Below are 22512 nucleotides of genomic sequence, written 5' to 3'. Positions count from 1 at the left end.
CGGTTAGCTTGTATATAAACCCCCCCTCCTTGTCCTAACAAAGGGCGATTCATTACATATTCTACACTTATTACACACTTTGTCCTATCGGATCTTTGTAATAGCCAAATACTACGGCAATTAATATAATATACGGTCCCCAGCGACCTTTACGACATCATTCTATTTTTCGTTTATTATTTATTATATTACGTACTTATCCGGATTTATTGATTTGGGTCCACTCCGGGTTAATTAAATTCATCATTGGTACTCTTGTTGAGAGCTGCTGTACAAGCTTAAGCGCTCTCCCCACTATTGTTCATCGACAGCGATGGCACGATCAAGATCCAGCTCTCGTCATACCAATGGTTCCCGCGGCACCCAGCCCGTCGTGAACGGGAATGGCCCCAGCATCCAACCGGCCACCTCCACCAGGTCAGGGGAGGATCTGAGGGCCCAGCTCACCAACCCCCGCAGTGACGGAGCTCCAACGCCCGCCCCCCCTGTTCGGGACCTAGACCTCATCCGGGAGGGGATGGCGGTCTTCGAGCAAGCCTCCACAGGGTTGGCCCGAGTCATGGCGGACCTCCGGGCGCGTATACCTGCCGACCCAGGCGTCAACCGAAGGTTGCCTGCACCTCCTCAACCTCCCCCCACCCGGGGGCGCAGCGGTCCAAGCACCCAGCCGCCCCAGGCACCTGTCACCCAGGGGGAGGTCAATTCACCCCGCCGGACGAACACACGAGGAGGAGGGGACTCACTACGCGACCGACGTCAGGAGGACGATGGAAGGAGGTCAAACCAGACCAGGCCCGCCACGGAGAGGTTGGGCAGCCCGGTGCCAGCCCGAGAGAGGTTGGGCCCGAGGCCTGCCGCTAATCAGCCTCCACCAGCAGAATCCTGCTCCCGCAGGCAGGCACGACGACAATCAGCCACCCGGAGGTCACCAGGTCGGGGGACCCGAGTCCCACATCGGCGTGCGCAGGCCTCCCGGGTCGAACGATCAGGGGAAACGAATGGTAGAGCTCCGAGCTCCCATCGGGCAGAGGTCGAGCAACTGCAGAGAAGGATGGACGGGCTCCAAAAGAAGGTAGACGAGAGGGACGGATCTCCAGAGCCCCAAGATGTGTTGTCCTCCCCGTTCGCAAACGCCATCATAGAGGAGCCCTTACCTCGAGATTTTTGCTTTCCCACCATTAAAGCATACTCGGGGACCACAGACCCACGGGCACACCTGACCAGGTACAGAGCCGCCATGACGATCACCGAGGCAACGGACGCCATCCTGTGTAGGGGTTCTTCGCCACCTTGGACGGGCAGGCGCATGATTGGTTCGGATCCCTCCCGGCGGGGTCTATCTCCACCTTTGCGGACCTCTCCCGGCAGTTCCTATCCCATTTCGCCACCAGCATACAGCGGAAGAAGCAAATTGCCGACCTGTGTGATTTGAAGCAGGGGAGCTCGAATCACTAGCCGAGTACCTCAGCAAGTGGAAGAAAGAGGTCATGGGGTCGCCGACTTTGATGCGAAGTCGACCATAGTAATTTTCCGGAACAACATGAGGTCGGGCGCTTTTCACCAGGACCTCATCAGGTACCCTCCCAAGACCTACACCGACCTGATGGACAAGGCAGTGAGGTACGCTGACGCCGAGGCTGCCGAGAAGAGGAAGAAGGAGCAGGAAGAAGGAAGAGGTCGGAAAGACAAGGCACCCCAGGAGGAGCGCAAGGCGCCCCGACCACACCGACGTGAGTACGCTGAGGGGCCCGGATGAACCCCACACGCTATCTCACCCCGCTGACACAACCTGTGGGTACTATCTTGGCTCACGCGGAAGACTATGGAATCGTGGTATTCCCGAAGGAGGAGTGCATGAAGATATCAGCGAGGGGGAACCCCAACAAGTACTACAGGTTCCACCGGCAGAAAGAACACGATATAGACGAATGCATCCTCCTAAAAAGACAAATCGAGCAGCTCATCCAAATGGGCTACCTCGGCCAATTCATTAAGAAGCCCGGCCAGGCGCAAGAACAGGCCCAGGGCCAGAAGCAGAGCAATGTATGGCGGAAGGGGGGTGGCCAGGCGCCATCCACCTCGGCTCCTCCCCGCAAGAGGGTCCACCACGACCGCAGTTCTGAGGAGGAGGAGAAGACGACGGAGGACTCCCAGCCCCCGAAGAAACGGGCCATCTACGTCATCTTTGGGGGGCCCGAGGGATGGGACTCGCCAGCCGAGCGGAAGAGGTGGGCGAGGAGTTTGTACGTAGGGGAGGTCACACGTTCCCCCCACGAAAAGAAACCAAAGAGGGAGCCCAACACGTTCACCGACGCCGAACTGCCAGATGGGCCCCTCCCCCACCGAGACGCCCTGGTGGTCAAGCTGGACATCATCAACGTGGTGGTGAACCGGGTACTCGTAGACACGGGTAGCTCGGTGAACGTCATGTACTACGACACGTTCACCCAGCTGGGACTCTCAAGAAGGCAGCTGGAGCCGGTACGGACCCCCCTGTCTAGGTTCATGGGGGACTCAATTGAGACGGAGGGGTCGATCAATTTGGATGTGGAGATAAGCACCCCACCTCACACCAGGAAGTGGGAGGTCGAGTTCGTAGTCGTGAAAATCAGCTGTGCCCACAACATAATAGTCGGCCAACCTGCCCTGGAGGACCTCAGGTGCGTAATTTCCATGGAGCACCTGTGTCTCAAGTTTCTGACACCGACCGGGGTCGGGGTCGCCCGGGGGGACCAAAAGGTAAGCCGCAGCTGCTACTTGAAGGCGTGCCGCCAGATTGGTCAAAAGGACCTCTAGGTATATACCATCGCCGAGAAGGCATTTCGGGAGGAGGTAGGTCGACCTCGGGCCGAGCCCGTGGTCGAGACAGAGGAGGTCATCCTCGACCTCAGCCGACCTGACCGGGTTGTGAAGGTAGGGGTCGGCCTCCCGGCCGAGCTCCGGCCACACACAAGTTGGCCGTCGACCCCGCGGTCAGGCCAATCCAGCAGCGCAAAAGGTATCTCTCCGCCGAGAGGAGGGAGTTCGTCAAAAAGGAGGTCGACACACTGCTAGAGATTGGTCATGTTAGGGAGGTCATATACCCCACCTGGCTGGCCAACGTAGTCCTCGCCCCAAAGCCGCCCACCTGGAGGATGTGCGTGGACTACACCGACCTCAACAAAGCCTGCCCTATGGGCCCCTTTCCCCTCCCCAACATCAATCAGCTGGTGGACGAGACTGCAGGTTGTGCCCTCATGAGCTTCCTAGATGCGTTCAGGGGGTGCCACCAAATTTTCATGGAGGAGGCTGACGAGGAGAAGACAACCTTCACCACGCCAGAGGGGATCTATTGCTACAAGGTTATGGCTTTCGGACTGAAACATTCAGGTGCCACCTACACCCGAATGGTGGCCAAGGTATTCAAGCAGGTCCTCGGTCGCAACCTCCAGGCCTACGTCAACGACATGATCGTCAAGAGTACCGACGCCGACCTCCACATAGATGACCTTACCGAGGTATTTTCAATTATGCAACGCTTCAATTTACGGTTGAACCCCAAAAAGTGCACCTTCGGGGTGCATGGGGGGAAATTTTTGGGGTACATGGTCTCGAAGAGGGGCATTGAGCCCAACCCTGACAAGGTCAAGGCCATCCTAGACATGGAACCTCCGAGGTCCCTCCGGGAGGTCCAGCGCCTCAACGGGCGGTTGGCAGCCCTGCGCCGTTTCCTTTCGAGGTCGGCCGAGAAGTCCTTGCCGTTCTTTGGAGTCCTCAAAAAGACTAAGGGTTTCGAATGGTCCGAGGAGTGCTAGAAGGCATTCGAGGACCTCAAGACGTACCTGATGTCGCTCCCCCCCTGGCCAAACCCGTTAAGGGAGAGGTCCTATATCTGTACTTGGGCATCTCGCAGGCCGCGGTCAGCTCCGTGCTGGTCCGGGACGACGAGGGGGTCCAGCGGCCCGTATACTACACGAGCCGAGCTCTACGGGGAGCAGAGATCAGGTACACACCTGTGGAAAAGGCCATTTTTGCAGTAGATGCGACGGCAAAGAAGCTGAACCACTACTTCCAGGCCCACCCCGTGCAGGTCCTCACCAACCAGCCACTAGACGAAGTACTGAGGGCCTCGGGGTTGGCAAGCAGGCTGGTCAGGTGGGCCATGCGGCTGAGCCAGTTCGACATCCAGTTCAAGCCCCGACCCGCCATCAAGGGGCAGGCGCTGGCTGACTTTATAGTCGAGTGCACTGCCCGGGAGGCAACGGAGCGAGTCAGGGACGAAGACGAGGAGTGGTGGACCCTCTCAACGGACGGGTCCTCCAGCACTAAAAGATGCGGGGGTGGAGTCGTCCTCATAACACCGGAGGGGTTTCGGGCCTACTACGCCCTCCGCTTCGCGTTCAAATTATCCAACAACGAGGCCGAGTATGAAGCACTCCTGGGATGGATCCGCCTCGCACTAAATATGAGGGTGGAGAAGCTCAAAATCCGATGTGACTCTAGACTCGTGGTGGGACAGGTCACAGGTAAATTTGAAGCAAGTGATGAAAGAATGAGGAGGTACCGAGACGTGGTGTTCCAGCTACTGGGGCAGCTGATCAATTATGAGGTCCTACAGGTACCCCGAGACAAGAACACAGATGCTGACATGTTATCCAAGCTCGCCCAAGGGGCCCCGGAACATATCTCAAAAATAGCCCGAATTGAAGATTTCAAGAGGTCGAGCCTGGACGCCTACCCGGTCCTACCCGTGCAAATCCGACCTCCCTGCTGGTTGGACCACCTCAATGAGTACATGAAGACAGGCACGCTACCTCCAGACGAGGTCGACGCCAAGTGATAAACATTATTTTTAGTGTTATTTTTAATGATATTTTTATAGTTAATTTGCAATAATTGATTAATTTATATCGATTTTTATTTATTTATGCTATAATTAGTTTTTAGTAATATTATTTAATTTTAACTTGTTTTAATTATTAAATTTGTTTTATTATTTGAATTTTGTCAATCTAATAATTCATTGATCCTAATTTAATAATAATAATAATATTAATTAGTTTTAGTAGTACATAATTAGTAGGAGTTTAATAAGTGTAGATGAGTTATATATGGTCTCTAATAAAGTTTATTATTATTATTATTATTATTATTATTATTATTATTATTATTATTTTTATTATTATATCAATAATGAAGGAATCAGACTTCTTCTCGGTCATAGCTACGATCCAATTAACTAGGAGAAGAATTCTCCATGGCTCCGTAGAACTTAGCGGAGAAGTGGCTTAGCTTGGCGGGAACAATATATAAAAGGAAGCCACGATTCATCATTGAAGATCATCAAGTTCACTCCGGACCAATTCCGGTCGGAGGTGATTTCCAGTGTTCGGTCGTACGAATCTTTGGCGGACAGTAATTCTGGTTCGGTGGTTGGCGAATTCTGATTAGCAAATTCTCTTCCGGTCGCGGCTGCAATTTCTCCTGGCGGCAACAAATTGGTGGTCTGGGCAGCAACAAGCAATATTCACGCGGCAATCTCCATTCTCCTTACTCCTTCTAATATCATTAATTCATTTACTTCGTAATTAGTGTTTGGAAGATTTTCTTTGTGATTAGTCATTGCTAAGTGTGTTTAGGAGTTATTTACTTAATTGTTGCTTCATTAGTTTAGATAAATTTGTTAATCTGCAATTCTGAGCACAACATCTCATACTGCCATTTCTTTCTTCCACTTTATTTTTCCCTTGTTATTAATCTATTTTGATATTAGGTTCTTGGTGAAAGGATGATATTGTATGGTGTTTCTTGTTAATTTTAAAATGCATTGCTAGTTAATTGATTTTGCAGTAGTTTGATTCTTATATTGCCAACGAATTAAGTTTTATTCTTTTTATAAGATTAATCGTGTTAAACTTTGACCAATTTTATTCATGTTCTTAGAGTCTCGTTTTCTTATTAGCTGCTGAGTTATTTGCGATCTTATTTGTCTGGTTTTTAGTTGCTCAATTCTTTTCTTGGTTTTCTAAATTGCATTGCTTTAGTTTTTTTATTGATATTAAGCTTATCACATTTTGAGTACTTCAGAACATTTCATTCAATTTTTTCTTTTAAGTTTAGTTATTAAATTGCTTCGTATCAATTCCCTGTGGGATCGACTCTTGCGAAAGCACACTACTACAACAGTGACTCGTGCACTTGCGAGGACTTAATAAAAATTATCCATCAATTTTGGCGCCGTTGCCGGGGAATTCTTTACTGTGCAATTTGATTTCGTTCTTTATATTTGTTCTTGTTTTCTATCTGCTTAATTTGATTGTCCATTTGTTATTTTGGCTTCTGTTAATTCTTCCGCTTTTGAATTCTAATTAATTTGCATTCGAATTGATTCTGGTCTATGATATTTTCTCCGTAACTCATTGCTTTTAGCTCCTAAATTTCAATCATTTTGCATTTAAGTTATCTTTATATTTTATGCTAGTTTTTGCTTTCCCATTCCTTTATTTATTTTCCCCATTTTTTTTCAATCTCTTTCTTATTATTGTCATTAGTTTGTTTTCCTTCAATTTAATCTTGTTATTTATTTAATTCATTAGTTCATTTAAAAATTGCTCTATATTTGTCTTTGCTTTCCCTATTCCCTTTATTCATTTTTTTCTTTTATTATCAATTCCTTGTTTTTTTTTCTCCCTATTATTGTTGCTAAATTTTTTTTTATTTTTTTTTCATTTTTTTAGCACTTTAAATTTGCATTCAAGATTTTTTTTTCGCACTTTATTTACCAAGTAAAGAAGTACTTAATAATTGTTTAATATTCTCCATTTCCCTTTTACTCTTTATTGATATTGATTATCTTGTTTATTTATTTGTTTACTTGTTTGATTATTATTTATTTATTTATTTATTTTTGTTATTTTGATGGAGGGTCATCGTTCTTTGTATCCTAAACTATTGTCTTTAGACGATCATATTGATAGGAAAAAGAAAAAAATATTACTTTTTGAAAACCCAATTTTTGAACCGCAAGAAATATTACTTTTTGAAAACCCAATTTTTGAACCGCAAGAAACAACTACAACCATAAATGCACTTCCTCCACCCTCTTGGGTTGATAATCAAAATGATTTTCAACTAAACCACTCCAATTTTTATTGTGTTAATAATCAAAGTGATTTTCAATCCGTTGACCCATCCCAACCTGAAAAACCATCTTTGGAGAATACTTTACAAAATTCCATACAGGTTTGTAAAGTTCCAGTCCAACCTAAAGAAGAATCATTGGAAGACACCCTGCAGAATTATATACTGGTCTGCAATAGGCAGCACGAAGCAGATGAGCAACGATTCCAACAACTTGAAGCTTCTTTGAGAAAACTAGAGGTACAAGTAGGAAAAATTGCTAAAGCTTTGCAAGGGCCTGTGCCAGGTAAGTTACTTAGTCAACTTGAGGAAGCTAAGGCTATGGTAAGTGGTGAAATGATTGAAAACGAGTTAATAGATAATACCACTTCTACACAAACTGAAATAATTGAAAATTTGCATAACGATTTTGATGATATTATTGTTGAAAAAGATGAGCCTCAATTGCATATATCTGATAATCCTTATGTGCCCCCAATCCCTTTTGATGCTCAAGTAGGAAAATTGACCAAAAATGTGCTTAATGAAACTGCTGAGGTTCCCATTTTTACATCTATGCATTTGCCTAATAGCTCTAACCAAGTTTTTGCAGTTAAGGGGTTGGATCTTGCACATAAAAATCAGTTGAAATTCAATAAACTCCGAAAGGAGAATATTTTAAATGACGTTGGTAATAAAGCATTTTATTCACTTTATTCACAAACTGCAGGGCCATATGAGAATTGCACACACAAAAAAATCTAATAAAGGAGGACTTTCTTTATCTTCTTTTCTTTCCTCTCACAACATTGGGGACAATGTTGAAAATAAGTGTGGGGAAGGGGTTTTACCCACAAATCCTAAAAAATTAAAAAAATTTAAAATTTTAAATTTTCTTATGTATATTTTCTTAAACCTTTTCATTTTAAAATTCTAGCATTAGTTGGAGCTTTACCCTAATAAGTCTTTTAAATATTCGTTGATAGAAATAAATCTAGGTTTTTGTCAACTCTTAGTATGTATATGCATGTGGCTACTTGTTAATTTCTTTTATTTTCTACTTTGCAAAAAAAACTAAAAACTAAAAAAAAAAAAAAAAAAAACAATAAATAGAATTTGAAAATCACAAATACCCGTATATGTTTTATGCATTTTCTTTGATAGTTTATATGTTAGTTTCACTTTATATTACCCTTTTCAAACTCTGAAACAATTTTTGAGTGCTCTAAATTGAGGTGTAGTGTGTTGGTTCAAGGATCATCTTCATGGCATAAGTGAAGTGAAAAAAAAAAGATTAAATAAAAAAAATTAATTTAAAAAAAATAATAATAAATGAGAGTGTTTTTATTTATTTTGTTTGTAATAAATAAGAGATTCTACTCCGCTGGATCAGCCACCTATACACATGTACCATAAATAAATAAATAAGTGTCGTGGTCTGGTTTATGAGTACACACAAAATTGAAAACCCAAACAAGTCTGGCGTAAAATGGCGAGGTTTTTGGGAAAGTTCTCTTTGAAAAAAGTCAAAATAGAAAAATAATGAATGAACTTTGGAAGAGACAAGCAATTGCATTTCAATTTTAATAAATGCCTTGATCCTTATTTCCTTCATGTTTTACACCTGTACTGTGATAGAATATTTCTGAATTTGGTTTAGGTTAAATTTGGTGAAATTTTCATATTTTTCTACTGAGTTTTTGTATAGTTCATATAAGGGGTGTCAGCACACGAACCCACGTTTTATATTTATTTTAGTTGTTAAAAGTTTTTAATTTCTAGTCGACTGTTTTATGCACTCTTTGAGTTGACACTAACCTTGCATTGAGATAAATAAATTTGAAAGCCTATTCAGGTAAAGCTCAGTTTAATGTTTGGTTTTAGTTTTTAATTTCTTTATCTTTTCCTTTTAATAATGTCTTTGCTTGAGGACAAGCAAATAAATAAGTGTGGGGAAATTTGATAAACATTATTTTTAGTGTTATTTTTAATGATATTTTTATAGTTAATTTGCAATAATTGATTAATTTATATCGATTTTTATTTATTTATGCTATAATTAGTTTTTAGTAATATTATTTAATTTTAACTTGTTTTAATTATTAAATTTGTTTTATTATTTGAATTTTGTCAATCTAATAATTCATTGATCCTAATTTAATAATAATAATAATATTAATTAGTTTTAGTAGTACATAATTAGTAGGAGTTTAATAAGTGTAGATGAGTTATATATGGTCTCTAATAAAGTTTATTATTATTATTATTATTATTATTATTATTTTTATTATTATATCAATAATGAAGGAATCAGACTTCTTCTCGGTCATAGCTACGATCCAATTAACTAGGAGAAGAATTCTCCATGGCTCCGTAGAACTTAGCGGAGAAGTGGCTTAGCTTGGCGGGAACAATATAAAAGGAAGCCACGATTCATCATTGAAGATCATCAAGTTCACTCCGGACCAATTCCGGTGGGAGGTGATTTCCAGTGTTCGGTCGTACGAATCTTTGGCGGACAGTAATTCTGGTTCGGTGGTCGGCGAATTCTGATCAGCAAATTTTCTTCCGGTCGCGGCTGCAATTTCTCCTGGCGGCAACAAATTGGTGGTCTGGGCAGCAACAAGCGATATTCACGCGGCAATCTCCATTCTCCTTACTCCTTCTAATATCATTAATTCATTTACTTCGTAATTAGTGTTTGGAAGATTTTCTTTGTGATTAGTCATTGCTAAGTGTGTTTAGGAGTTATTTACTTAATTGTTGCTTCATTAGTTTAGATAATTTTGTTAATCTGCAATTCTGAGCACAACATCTCATACTGCCATTTCTTTCTTCCACTTTATTTTTCCCTTGTTATTAATCTATTTTGATATTAGGTTCTTGGTGAAAGGATGATATTGTATGGTGTTTCTTGTTAATTTTAAAATGCATTGCTAGTTAATTGATTTTGCAGTAGTTTGATTCTTATATTGCCAACGAATTAAGTTTTATTCTTTTTATAAGATTAATCGTGTTAAACTTTGACCGATTTTATTCATGTTCTTAGAATCTCGTTTTCTTATTAGCTGCTGAGTTATTTGCGATCTTATTTGTCTGGTTTTTAGTTGCTCAATTCTTTTCTTGATTTACTATATTGCATTGCTTTAGTTTTTTTATTGATATTAAGCTTATCACATTTTGAGTACTTCAGAACATTTCATTCAATTTTTTCTTTTAAGTTTAGTTATTAAATTGCTTCGTATCAATTCCCTGTGGGATCGCGAAAGCACACTACTACTACAGTGACTCGTGCACTTGCGAGGACTTAATAAAAATTATCCATCACCAAGCTGGTGAAACGGCGAGCCCCCACGTACGTGGTCATGGGGGACACACTCTACAAGAGGTCCTATAACGGCGCCTTGCTGCGCTACTTGTACCCAGACGAAGCCAGGTCAGTCATGGAAGAAATCCACGAAGGGACCTGTTCAGCCAACCAGGGGGCCTTCGCCATGTCCCAGTGGGCCATCTTACAGGGGTACTTTTGGCCCAAAATGGCCAAGGAGTGCGCCGACTATGCCCGGGGTTCGAGACCTGCCAACACTTCCAAGTCACCCCCGGCCGGCCAGCCACGAGCTACACCTCCATCAGCTCGGTCATCCCCTTCTCCAGGTGGGGAGTGGACCTAGTGGGAGCTCTGCCCATGGGGTCGGGAAAAAGGAAGTACCTCATAGTAGCAGTGGACTACTTCACCAAGTGGGTAGAGGAGGAACCGCTGGCAACCATAACAAGTGCCCGTTGCAAGCACTTTGTGTACAAAAATATTTTGTGCCGTTTTGGGGTCCCGATGCAACTCATCACCGACAATGGACGCCAATTCGAGGGGCAAGAGTTCGAGGGGTTCTGTGCAGAATGGCACATTACTCACAGTCGGGTAGCCGTGTGCTACCCCCAAGCAAATGGCCAGGTGGAAAATGCCAACCGCACCATTGTGGGCGGCCTGAAAAAGAAACTGGAATCCGCGGGGGGAGCTTGGGTGGAGGAGCTCGACGCTATTCTTTGGGCCTACCGCACCACTCCCCGGAGGGCTACTGGGGTGACACCCTTTTCCTTAGCCTACGGTTTCGAAGCCCGAGCTCCAGCGGAGGTGGTCATACCTTCCCGGCGGGAGGAGGACTACGACCCTGACACGAACGAGGAGCACTATAGAATTGACCTCCACCTGATTGATGACAGGCGCGAAGCAGCCGCGATTCGAGCTGAAAACTACCAGAGGCAGACCAAGGCATACCACGATAAGCGGGTCCGACCCCGCTATTTCCAAGTAGGTGACTATGTGCTCAGGAGATAGGAGGCGAGCCAGCCCCAAGCCGGATGAATGTTTGCCGCTAATTGGGAGGGCCCGTACATTATAGCAGTCGTGGTCCGCCCGGGCAGCTACAAGCTCAAAACTCCCAAAGGAAAGATGATAGCCAGGGTCTGGAACTCAGAGCACCTGCTGAAATTTTACCAGTAGACCTACCATGTGAGAGGTGGGTCTTGGCGTTGCTATTCTAGGAGGAGGACCATTCCCCTCCCCTAATAATGTCTTAGTGAGCGGCAATAGTCGGAATAAAATCACATATTACAGAGCACATTGTGCGCAGGACCTTTTTGTTACAAAGTTGGTTCTCATGCATATTATATCCCTTAAAAAAAAAAGGAAAAAATCGTGAAACAGGGGGGAACGAGTGCTCACTCATGTCTTCCCCCCCCCCCCCCCCGCCGCGGACCCTAAGGGGGCACGAGGTCCGGCCTCGCGTACTAACCCCGACGGAGGACGCACCCTAAGGGGGCACGAGGGGCGACCTCGCGTACCAACCCCGACGGAAGAGCCCGGTGGCACAGTCCCGTCGGACTGTGCCCAAGCAGCTAACGCGCACCCTAAGGGGGCACGAGGTCTAACCTCGCGTACAAACCCCGACGGAGGAGCCCGGTGGTATGGTCTGGCAGGATTGGGCCCAAACGGTTTGGCGCACCATAAGGGGGCACGAGGTCCGACCTCGCGTACAAACCTCGACGGAAGAGCCCGGTGGCGTAGTCCGGAAGGACTTAGCCCGAGAGGCTAACGTACCCTAAGGGGGCACGAGGTCCGCCCTCGCGTACCAACCCCGACGGGAGAGCCCGATGACATAGTCTCTTAGGACTTTGTTGAAGAGGCTAACACATGGCCAAAAAAAAATAAGAATAACAAAATTAAAAAAAAAATTAGGCCTAAGCTCCCAGCTCGGCACGCTGCCGAGGCCCACCTCGGCTGGTGACGGGGTGGCCAAAAAAAAAAAAAACACAAGTATTTCAAAGGAGGGCAGCAGCAAGTAAAAGGTGGCACCCATCACGTCACCAAAGCAAAGGAGACAATTGTTCATTCAAAATATTCAAAAAACATCCAAGTCTAGTACATCACCAAGGGAGAACAAGGTCGGCTACTTTGAGCTCGGGCCACGTGCGTGAGGAAGGTCGGGGCGCGGAGCAAACCGACCCGGGGGGAGCGGAGCAAGGAGGTGGAGCGGCCCAAAACGTCTCACCTCGGACTCAAGACGCCTCGGCACAAGGCACCTCGGCCATGGTGAGTTCGGCTACATTCGCACATGGAGGTCGGGTTCGGATATTTACTCTCATTCGTTGACACCTACTCGCAACGAAGAGAGTGGGGGACTCATGATGGATATATTATACCCACGACCCGACCCAGGGTAGCAACACGGACCCGGGGCACCACGGAGGTGCCCAAGAGCAACACGGACCCGGGGCACCATGGAGGTGCCCGAGAGCAACACGGACCTGGAGCACCACGGAGGTGCCCAAGAGCAACACGGACCCAGGGCACCATGGAGGTGCCCGAGAGCAACGCGGACCCGGGGCACCACGGAGGTGCCTAAGAGCAACACGGACCCTGGGCACCATGGAGGTGCCCGAGAGCAACGCGGACCCGGAGCACCATGGAGGTGCCCAAGACCAACACGGACGCGGAGCACCATGGAGGTGCCCCGACCCGAGCCGACCTACGCGGAGCTCGGTCCTACCCGAGCTCGGGACCCGACCCGACCCGGTTCGCCCGGGCCCGGTCAAAGTGAGATCTAACCACCCCCCGATTTAGGGGGAGGCAGTTGGGGGGTTAGCTTGTATATAAACCCCCCCTCCTTGTCCTAACAAAGGGCGATTCATTACATATTCTACACTTATTACACACTTTGTCCTATCGGATCTTTGTAATAGCCAAATACTAAGGCAATTAATATAATATACAGTCCCCAGCGACCTTTACGACATCGTTCTATATTTCGTTTATTATTTATTATATTACGTTCTTATCCGGATTTATTGATTCGGGTCCACCCCGGGTTAATTAAATCCATCACTAATAGTAACAATTACTTTTTTTTTATTACTATAATAGCAATATTATAGTAACAGTTACTATATATTAGTATAGTAACAGTTAATACTTTACTATATATTATTATATATGTCGATTTTATTAGTATAATATGCATATCAAGTATTGAGTGTGATGCACTATACTATTAGTGATAATTAATTTTTTTTTTATTTTACTGTAATAGGCTTTTTATACTAACAATTACTATACATTATTATAGTAACAAATACTACTTTACTTTATATTATTATACTAATAGTAACAGTTATTTTTTTTTTATTACTATAATTTGTATATTATAGTAACACTTACTATATATTATTATAATAACAGTTACAAATTTAATATATGTTATTATATATGTTGATTTTGTTACTATAATAGGCATATTAATTATTGAGTATGATATAATATACTAATAGTAACATTTACTTCTTTTTTTTTTATTAATATACTAGGCATTTTATATTAATAGTTACTATATATTATTATAGTAACAGTTACGACTTTACTATATATTATTATATACGTCGATTTTATTATTATAATAGACATATCAATTATTGAGTGTGATCTATTATACTAATAGTAACAGTTGTTTTTTTTTTTTTCTATAATAGGCATATTATAGTAACAATTACTATATATTTATATTATTAATAAAAACAAAATCCTTCATTTTAACTTTTCGTCCAAAACACTCATATACTATTAAGGTTTGCATTATATTGTAAAATACGGTAATACAATTCCTACTCATACTACAATTGTATATATTATGTGAGGCAAAGAAATCAGGTTACAGTTGGTCCGGGTTCTTTCGAGTGAGAAATAAATCGATATATATATATATATATATATATATATATATATATATATATAATGATGAGAATAGATAATGTGTAAATCAGAAATTGATTCTTAGGGTGTATACCCGTTTGAGTTGAAAAATGGATATGGAAAGGTTTAGAAGAAGCCTTTTCTCATATTAAAAATTTGAATTAATACCCATTTTGGTCCCTTGACTATTAGATAACACCCAATTTAGTCTCATACTATTAAAAGTACTCAATTTAGTCATCTAACTTGTAAATCATACCCAATTTGGTCCTCCGTTACAATTGTCATCCATCCACCATTATATACACACACACACACACACATATGTGTGTGTGTGTGTGTGTGTGTGAGAGAGAGAGAGAGAGAGAGAGAGAGAATAACACCACCAACAACAACAACAACAACAACAACAACAACAACAACAACAACAGTAATAGTAATAGTAATAGTAATAGTAATAGTAATAGTAATAGTAATAGTAATAGTAATAGTAATAGTAATAGTAATAGTAAGGGATAAGGGATAAGGGTCAAATAAGCCCTTATACTATATTGATTTGTGCAATTAGACCCTTCAACTCCACGAAGCTCCAATTAAAACCTCAAACTTACAAAAAAAGTGCAATTAGCACTATTTGCAGGTGGCCTTCAGGTTACTGGTCAACTATTTGGTGATTGGATTTTTTAAGCTGATTTGGCGAGTTGACGTGGCTTCCACATATTTTTATTTAAAAGAATAATATATAACATTAAATTTAATTTTTAATTAATAAGACTTCAATTCTTTTCTGCCGCTAAACTCGCCGCCACCTCCGTTTCTCCGCCGATGCGTACAGCTCTGCTTCGCCTCCGCCTAGCCAGAGCCCGACCTTCTTCAAGATGATGTCCAAGGAGCAGTCTTGCAACTTCAGGCAATCCCCCCGAGTCCAGGAGCGAATCTCCCGGAGTTTGGCCCATGGACCGAAAATTTCCAAAGCCCGAGCCGCACTGATGGTAGTTTTGTTGATGGTTCTGGGGGTGGTGGTGATGTTAAGCTGACGATTTGCGGCGCGTGATGGGTTGCGGGAGGTTTCTATGGACGTTCATCGGAGGGTGATGGTCGGCCAGAGCAGATTCTTCGCGGAGAAGCTCCGGCGGAAAGGGTCGCACCCGGTGGGAACGGCAAACAAATGGAGACTGTGGTGCTTATCTTTTTATATTGCCTTCTTCCAGAAAGCAGCGAGGACGGCAAATAAATGGAGCAACGACGGCGGCAATAACGCAAATTGCCGTTATGCCGCGCACTACCGGAGGGGAGACAACTGCTGCTACCACCGGACTACTTCGCCGGAAGAACAGGGGAACCGCCGTTGCATAATAATAATAATAATAATAATAATAATAATAATAATAATAATAATAATAATAATAATAATAATAATAATAATAATAATAATAATAATAATAATAATAATAATAATAATAATAATAAATAATAATAATAATAATAATAATAATAATAATAATAATAATAATAATAATAATAATAAATAATAATAATAATAATAATAATAATAATAATAAATAATAATAATAATAATAATAATAATAATAATAATAATAATAATAATAATAATAATAATAATAATAATAATAATAATAATAATAATAATAATAATAATAATAATAATAATAATAATAATAATAATAATAATAATAATAATAATAATAATAATAATAATAATAATAATAATAATAATATAATAATAATAATAATAATAATAATAATAATAATAATAATAATAATAATAATAATAATAATAATAATAATAATAATAATAATAATAATAATAATAATAATAATAATAATAATAATATAATAATAATAATAATAATAATAATAATAATAATAATAATAATAATAATAATAATAATAATAATAATAATAATATAATAATAATAATAATAATAATAATAATAATAATAATAATAATAATAATAATAATAATAATAATAATAATAATAATAATAATAATAATAATAATAATAATAATAATAATAATAATAATAATAATAATAATAATAATAATAATAATAATAATAATAATAATAATAATAATAATAATAATAATAATAATAATAATATAATAATAATAATAATAATAATAATAATAATAATAATAATAATAATAATAATAATAATAACAATAATAACAATAATAACAATAATAACAATAATAACAATAATAACAATAATAACAATAATAACAATAATAACAATAATAACAATAATAACAATAATAACAATAATAACAATAATAACAATAATAACAATAATAACAATAATAACAATAATAACAATAATAATAATAATAATAATAATAATAATAATAATAATAATAATAATAATAATAATAATAATAATAATAATAATAATAATAATAATAATAATAATAATAATAATAATAATAATAATAATAATAATAATAATAATAATAATAATAATAATAATAATAATAATAATAATAATAATAATAATAATAATAATAATAATAATAATAATAATAATAATAATAATAATAATAATAATAATAATAATAATAATAATAATAATAATAATAATAATAATAATAATAATAATAATAATAATAATAATAATAATAATAATAATAATAATAATAATAATAATAATAATAATAATAATAATAATAATAATATTATTATTATTATTATTATTATTATTATTATTATTATTATAAAAATACATATTTATATTTATATTTGTTTTCCCACTTATCTAACATCGGTAGGAGAAGTGAGGAATGGATCCTTGAGGCTTCAGGGCTCTATAATTTCAATTGCAATGCCCATTTGCTGGGCAAGCGAATGTGCATGCTACTTAATTTAGGAGCCAAACCTCCCTAATTAAGGAGTTTTATACAGTTAATTTTTTTTTATATATAAAAGTCAAGGGTGTTTTGAGAAAAAACCTTTCTTTCTTCAAAATATCAATTAAAAATGCTGCAAAATGTGTGTGTGTGTGTGTTTGTGTGTGTGTGTGTGTGTGTGTGTATATATATATATATAATTTATATATTTAAATATATATATGTTTAATGATAGATAAAAATTGTAGTTAATTAAATATATACATTTATATAATACTATACATTATATTTATTAAATTTAAATATTAAATAATGTGCAAAGAGTATTTTTGGTATTAGTGATATAAAAGCTATTCCCAAGAGAATGAGAATAGCTAAAACTAAGGTCGCTCCTATGAATGGTTATTCTCTTTGCAAAGGTCATAGCTCATTCCTAGGAATATTATTTTCATGACAAAATGAGCATACCAAACAGTGGAATAGGTCTCTTCCAATGAATGTTATTCGATTCTTGACCTATTCCATGAACCAAACATGCTATATAACCAAGTGGATGAGTGAACGCTGCGATAAAGAATGACCGAGTAGGTGGAGCAACCGAGTGGACGTTGCGGTAAAGAATGACCGAGTATGAACCAGGCGAAGAAAAAAGATAAAGAAAAAAAAAAAGAGAAAAAAAAACACCATAAACCCTAAACCCTTTAAAAAAAACATGCTATATAAGTGATGTCAAATTGACAGGTTAGCCTGTCATAAGTTTCGTCATTATTTAAATTGAGCTAAACTAATATATGATCAAAATTTAAAAATATATATATATAATCAAATTATGTTGGGTCAAACTACAAAATCTTAACCGTACCCCTCCTCGCACATAAACGAATAGTTTTAAAAAATTAAAATTATTATTCATTTTCTTTAGTTATAGTTATTTCATGAGTTAATTCTACTACAGGTCATTTGTCTTTGGTGACAATTCTAAATTTTGTCCCCGACTATCATTTTTGCCAGACTATTATTTTTTTCATTTTTAAATTCCAGACTATTATTTTTTGGACATTTTCATAACTTTTTCTATTTTTTGTAAGGGCATTTTTGTCGCTTCATATTTTTCTTTTGTTGTTTTTCTAGTTTCAACAGTTTAATTGGTTTAGAACTTTAGGTAATGTTTGATTTTTAGTAACTATATTTTTCAACCAATTTTAATAAAGTCCTAAACCAATTAAACCAGTTGAAACCGGAAAAATAACAAAAGAAAAATATGTGACGCCAGATGCCGCAGTGACGACGCATTCGGAGGAGTACACCGATGGTGACGTGTTTTGTTTCGGCAATGGTATAAGTTTGGGTGTTTCACGTATTGGTCATGCATCTATTCCGTCTATATCTGTCGAAATCTCCAAGTTTGTCTATTATCCTACATCTGCCTGATTTGTCTGTTTCACTTTTGTTTGTTCAAAGATTCACGAATGAAAATAACGTATTCTTTGAATTTCATCCTAATTCTTTTTTTTTCTTTGTGAAGGATTGCATCACCAAAGCAGTGCATCTTAAGGGTCACTAGTACAAAAAAAGGTTTTAGAGTCTCCCATAAAACACTTTCCTAGTCACCTGTACAGGTGACTCGGATCTTGGAGACTGTGAAAGTTCTCGGCTTTCCGTAAAGGGTGACACGAAAAGTGGAGGATGATTTTTTTTTAATTATTTAATACGGACTTTCCGAGGCACCTGCTCCGTTGCAGGTGCCTCGGATAGTCCTTTATTATTATTTTATTAATTTGTTTCCGAAACACCCACTTACAGGTGGGTGCCTCGGAAAGTTACCTTTAAAAAAAAAACAAAACAAATAAATAAATAAATAAACAAATATATATATATATATATATATATATATATATATATATACTCTGATATAATTTTTTTCCTAGTATGAATAAAATTTGTACATTAATTGTCTAATATTTTTTTTACAAACACAAACATCTAACCAAATTCTAATATTTCAAAACACATAAATGAACTACACTTGCTGATGCAACTCACATGGTAATCATGTCCACACTTCATCAGACTCCTAATTTCATCATTGTTCTCGTAAACCTCCTGCATTCCACAACAATAAAGCAAAGCATTTACTACCGAGAGAGAAAAAAAAAAGTGGGAGAAATGAAAAGTGGAGAGTTCAAGTAAACTCATAACAACCATATATTTTTACCCTCCTCTCACTAGGCTAAACCACAAATTCCATCCATCCAAAAGCCTATAATGCAACACATATGCAGTGCTTGGTATGCAAGATTTCAAGAATGGAATGGACTAGATAGCAACTGGAATGAATTCTTTATTCTCTACTCCTGTGCTTGGTATAATGGTATATATGTTGTAACACACCGTGTTACGGCCTTTAATCTCGAATTAATTATTTAATTAATCCCGTTAATAATAATTAAAAAGGATTTAATTTGGTTAGAATTCCCTTTAATTAATTAATATGGTCCACCATGGACCATGAACCCTTATCCCTAAACCAAGCCCTTAGTCCTATATAAGGAATAGAATTAGTAAACCCATACCGTTCAGACCCTAATTAGGACTCCTATATATATATATATATATATATATATATATATATATATATATATAAAAGGACATAGGAGGCACCTAGAAGTCACACCACAATAAATATCACCACACAAGAATTCCGAAGGGACTCCCCACCACCAAGCCTAGGGAGATCAAACGGATCAAAATCTTAGGGAAGAACCTTAATAGCCAAGGGAGGATTAATTAAGGCTAAGAGGTAACCCATGTCTCAACAAAACCTATTTTCCTTGCTATAATCTCCTCCTTCGGCTCCTTCTATATTCTTGTGTCTTGATGAATTCCTTTATGATAATTGTGATATGATCTTTGTTACGAAATTGAAGAGAGAGTTTCTAATGTGCTGTCATATATTATATCAATAACTCTTATAGGAATAGAAAATATAAAGCCCTATAAATAGGTACTAGAAAACTACGAATAAGAAACAAGTTTCCATATGCCCTACCTACCAAAAACTCTGAACTGCCTAATATATAGAGATTCTATATATCAAATATAATTTCCTTAACACTCCCCCTCAAGTTGGAGCATATATTTTAATAATGCCCAACTTGTTACACAAATGAGTGATAACCCAAAATAACTAAATAACTAATAACTCAAGTCCATTTAGGACACTCCTTTGAAACGAAAGTTTGAGATTGGATACTCATACTCCCCCTCCAATGAAAGCTTCGAACGCCACGAATCCCACGAACAATGGGTGAACACAAAGTGACCGAACAAGCTTGAAATTGGATATTCCCCCTGAAACGAAAGCTGTGAACGCCACCAATACCTACGGACAGTTGGGTGAACTCAACGTGGTGGACCGAACAAGCTTGGGATTGAACCTTCTCCTGAACCAGAAGCTTGGACTCCACCAATATCGCAACTCCGGGTGAACCAAAAGTGGACCGAACAAGCTTGGACACACAAAGTAAAGAAGACAAACTCCAAACTGGAGGACACAAATTCTTTACTAGCAAAAGGGAAGTATCTTGACTAACAAAAGGGAAGCATGCTCCAATCAACAAGCATAAAAAAAAGGAGACAACACCAAAACAAGATAGGACCAAAACAAGACAGCACCCAAACACAAAACTAGACAGCACTAAAACACAAAACAAGACAATACCAAAACGAGACAAACTGACCGTAGAACAAAAGTCAATGGTCCAAATTAAGTCCATAACTAAGACAAACAGACTTAGGCGACCCAGGAACAAGTTGACCAAAACGTTTTTCAATCGTTGGAGGAGCCTCACGCGCCGGCGGCACGTGAGGCTCACACGCTAGTCAAAACGTGACGACAACGGAGCGGAAAAAAACATTATCGTAAAGGCTCAGATACCATGTTACGAATGTGAAGAGAGAGAGTTTCTAATGTGCTGTCATATATTATATCAAAAACTCTTATAGGAATAGAAAATACAAAGCCCTATAAATAGGTACTAGAAAACTACGAATAAGAAACAAGTTTCCATATGCCCTACGCACCTAAAACCCTGAACTGCCTAATATATAGAGATTCTATATATCAAATATAATTTCCTTAACAATCTTGATGATTGATGGGATGATTTTATGTGTGATCTTGATGATCTAGATGTTGAAAAGAGGTTCTTGATTTTTATGTGATGATTCTTGATAAATCTTGATATCAAAGATAAAATATGATTTTAATGATTTGGGTGGGATTAGAGCCCTAGGTTGGATTGGGAATTTGTATTGTGATGTTCTTGATGTTAGATACATAATAGTCTAACTGTACTGAACCATAGTATACGAGAAACTTGACCTTGTATGATAGCGGAAGCGTAGCCCTGTAGATCTCCAGCCATAGTTGATGCTCCTGTTGTGTTGCCTCTTAACGGTAGACCGTTAGCCATGTTTTGCCTCAGACCTGACTCAGAACCCTAGATGGTGTATTGGTGTCTACTGATAACTGAATGTGCTATCTAATCCGTAAACCTGTATCCCATCAATCCAGGTTTATATTTGGCATGGAGTTTGGTTGACTAACAACTACTAGTTATTAAGTCTAACCACACCACTTAATAAGCCTAGTCAACTTGCACCACTTAATTAAGGCCCTAATAAATAATATATAATATATATTATTAGGGAAAATCTTACATTCTCCCACTTGGTGCAAGTACTAGCACAACCTTCATCAAAGAACAAAACACACGAATCATAGTGATATGTCCTCTATTTAATCAGAGTAGTATCCATTATGGTCACATGCATTTTAATTCTCCAACTTAGGTCCTTAATGAACAAACCCTATGTTTATTCTCGGTACCTTAAGGGATGTTTCTCAAAATACATTATGTGCACAACTGAAGGAGAAAACACATCCAAATTGTACAAAAGGGTACACTGTATGATCTCTAAAACTTTATAAGCATGCCTTAAGTAGAGATCTCTTAATGTTAGCATAATGCTAACTATATTCCATGACTTCTTTATAAGTTAACTTTAAGTACTATCTCTAACAACTAAGAGCTTGGAGTTGACACGTCTGTCACTCCCACTCATCAAAAATAGCCAAAAGATAGTCAAGTCACAGAAGCATTCCAATAACTTAGATAATAAACCAAAAAACTAAGTCCATAAATTTGGAATCTTAATCATACACCATAACTTCCCAAATAACTTCAATGTTCATTTTAAATGAACTGAACATAATGAGTCTTACTTATATGTCTCACAAAATTGT

General features: G+C 39.0%; 1 protein-coding gene across 1 annotated transcript; it reads left to right on the top strand.

Annotated features, from left to right (window-relative positions):
* The first annotated feature begins 313 nt into the window (after positions 1–313).
* Positions 314–1756, top strand: LOC109155047. The gene is made up of 2 exons (XM_019302776.1): positions 314–1224; positions 1438–1756. The coding sequence occupies exons 1-2, from the start codon at positions 314–316 to the stop codon at positions 1754–1756; spliced, it is 1230 nt and encodes a 409-aa protein (XP_019158321.1).
* Positions 1757–22512: the final 20756 nt, after the last annotated feature.

This window comes from Ipomoea nil, unplaced genomic scaffold (assembly GCF_001879475.1).
Source record: "Ipomoea nil cultivar Tokyo-kokei standard unplaced genomic scaffold, Asagao_1.1 scaffold2690, whole genome shotgun sequence".
Lineage (NCBI taxonomy): Eukaryota > Viridiplantae > Streptophyta > Magnoliopsida > Solanales > Convolvulaceae > Ipomoea > Ipomoea nil.
Note: the sequence above shows the minus strand (reverse complement) of the source record. Positions and strands in the feature narration are given on the sequence as shown.

Excerpts from the sequence above, each read along its gene's own strand:
- LOC109155047 (XM_019302776.1), top strand. The coding sequence starts at position 314 with ATGGCACGATCAAGATCCAGCTCTCGTCATACCAATGGTTCCCGCGGC. Across the intron at positions 1,225-1,437 it reads CCACGGGCACACCTGACCAG|GGGAGCTCGAATCACTAGCC; the intron begins GTACAGAGCCGC and ends GATTTGAAGCAG.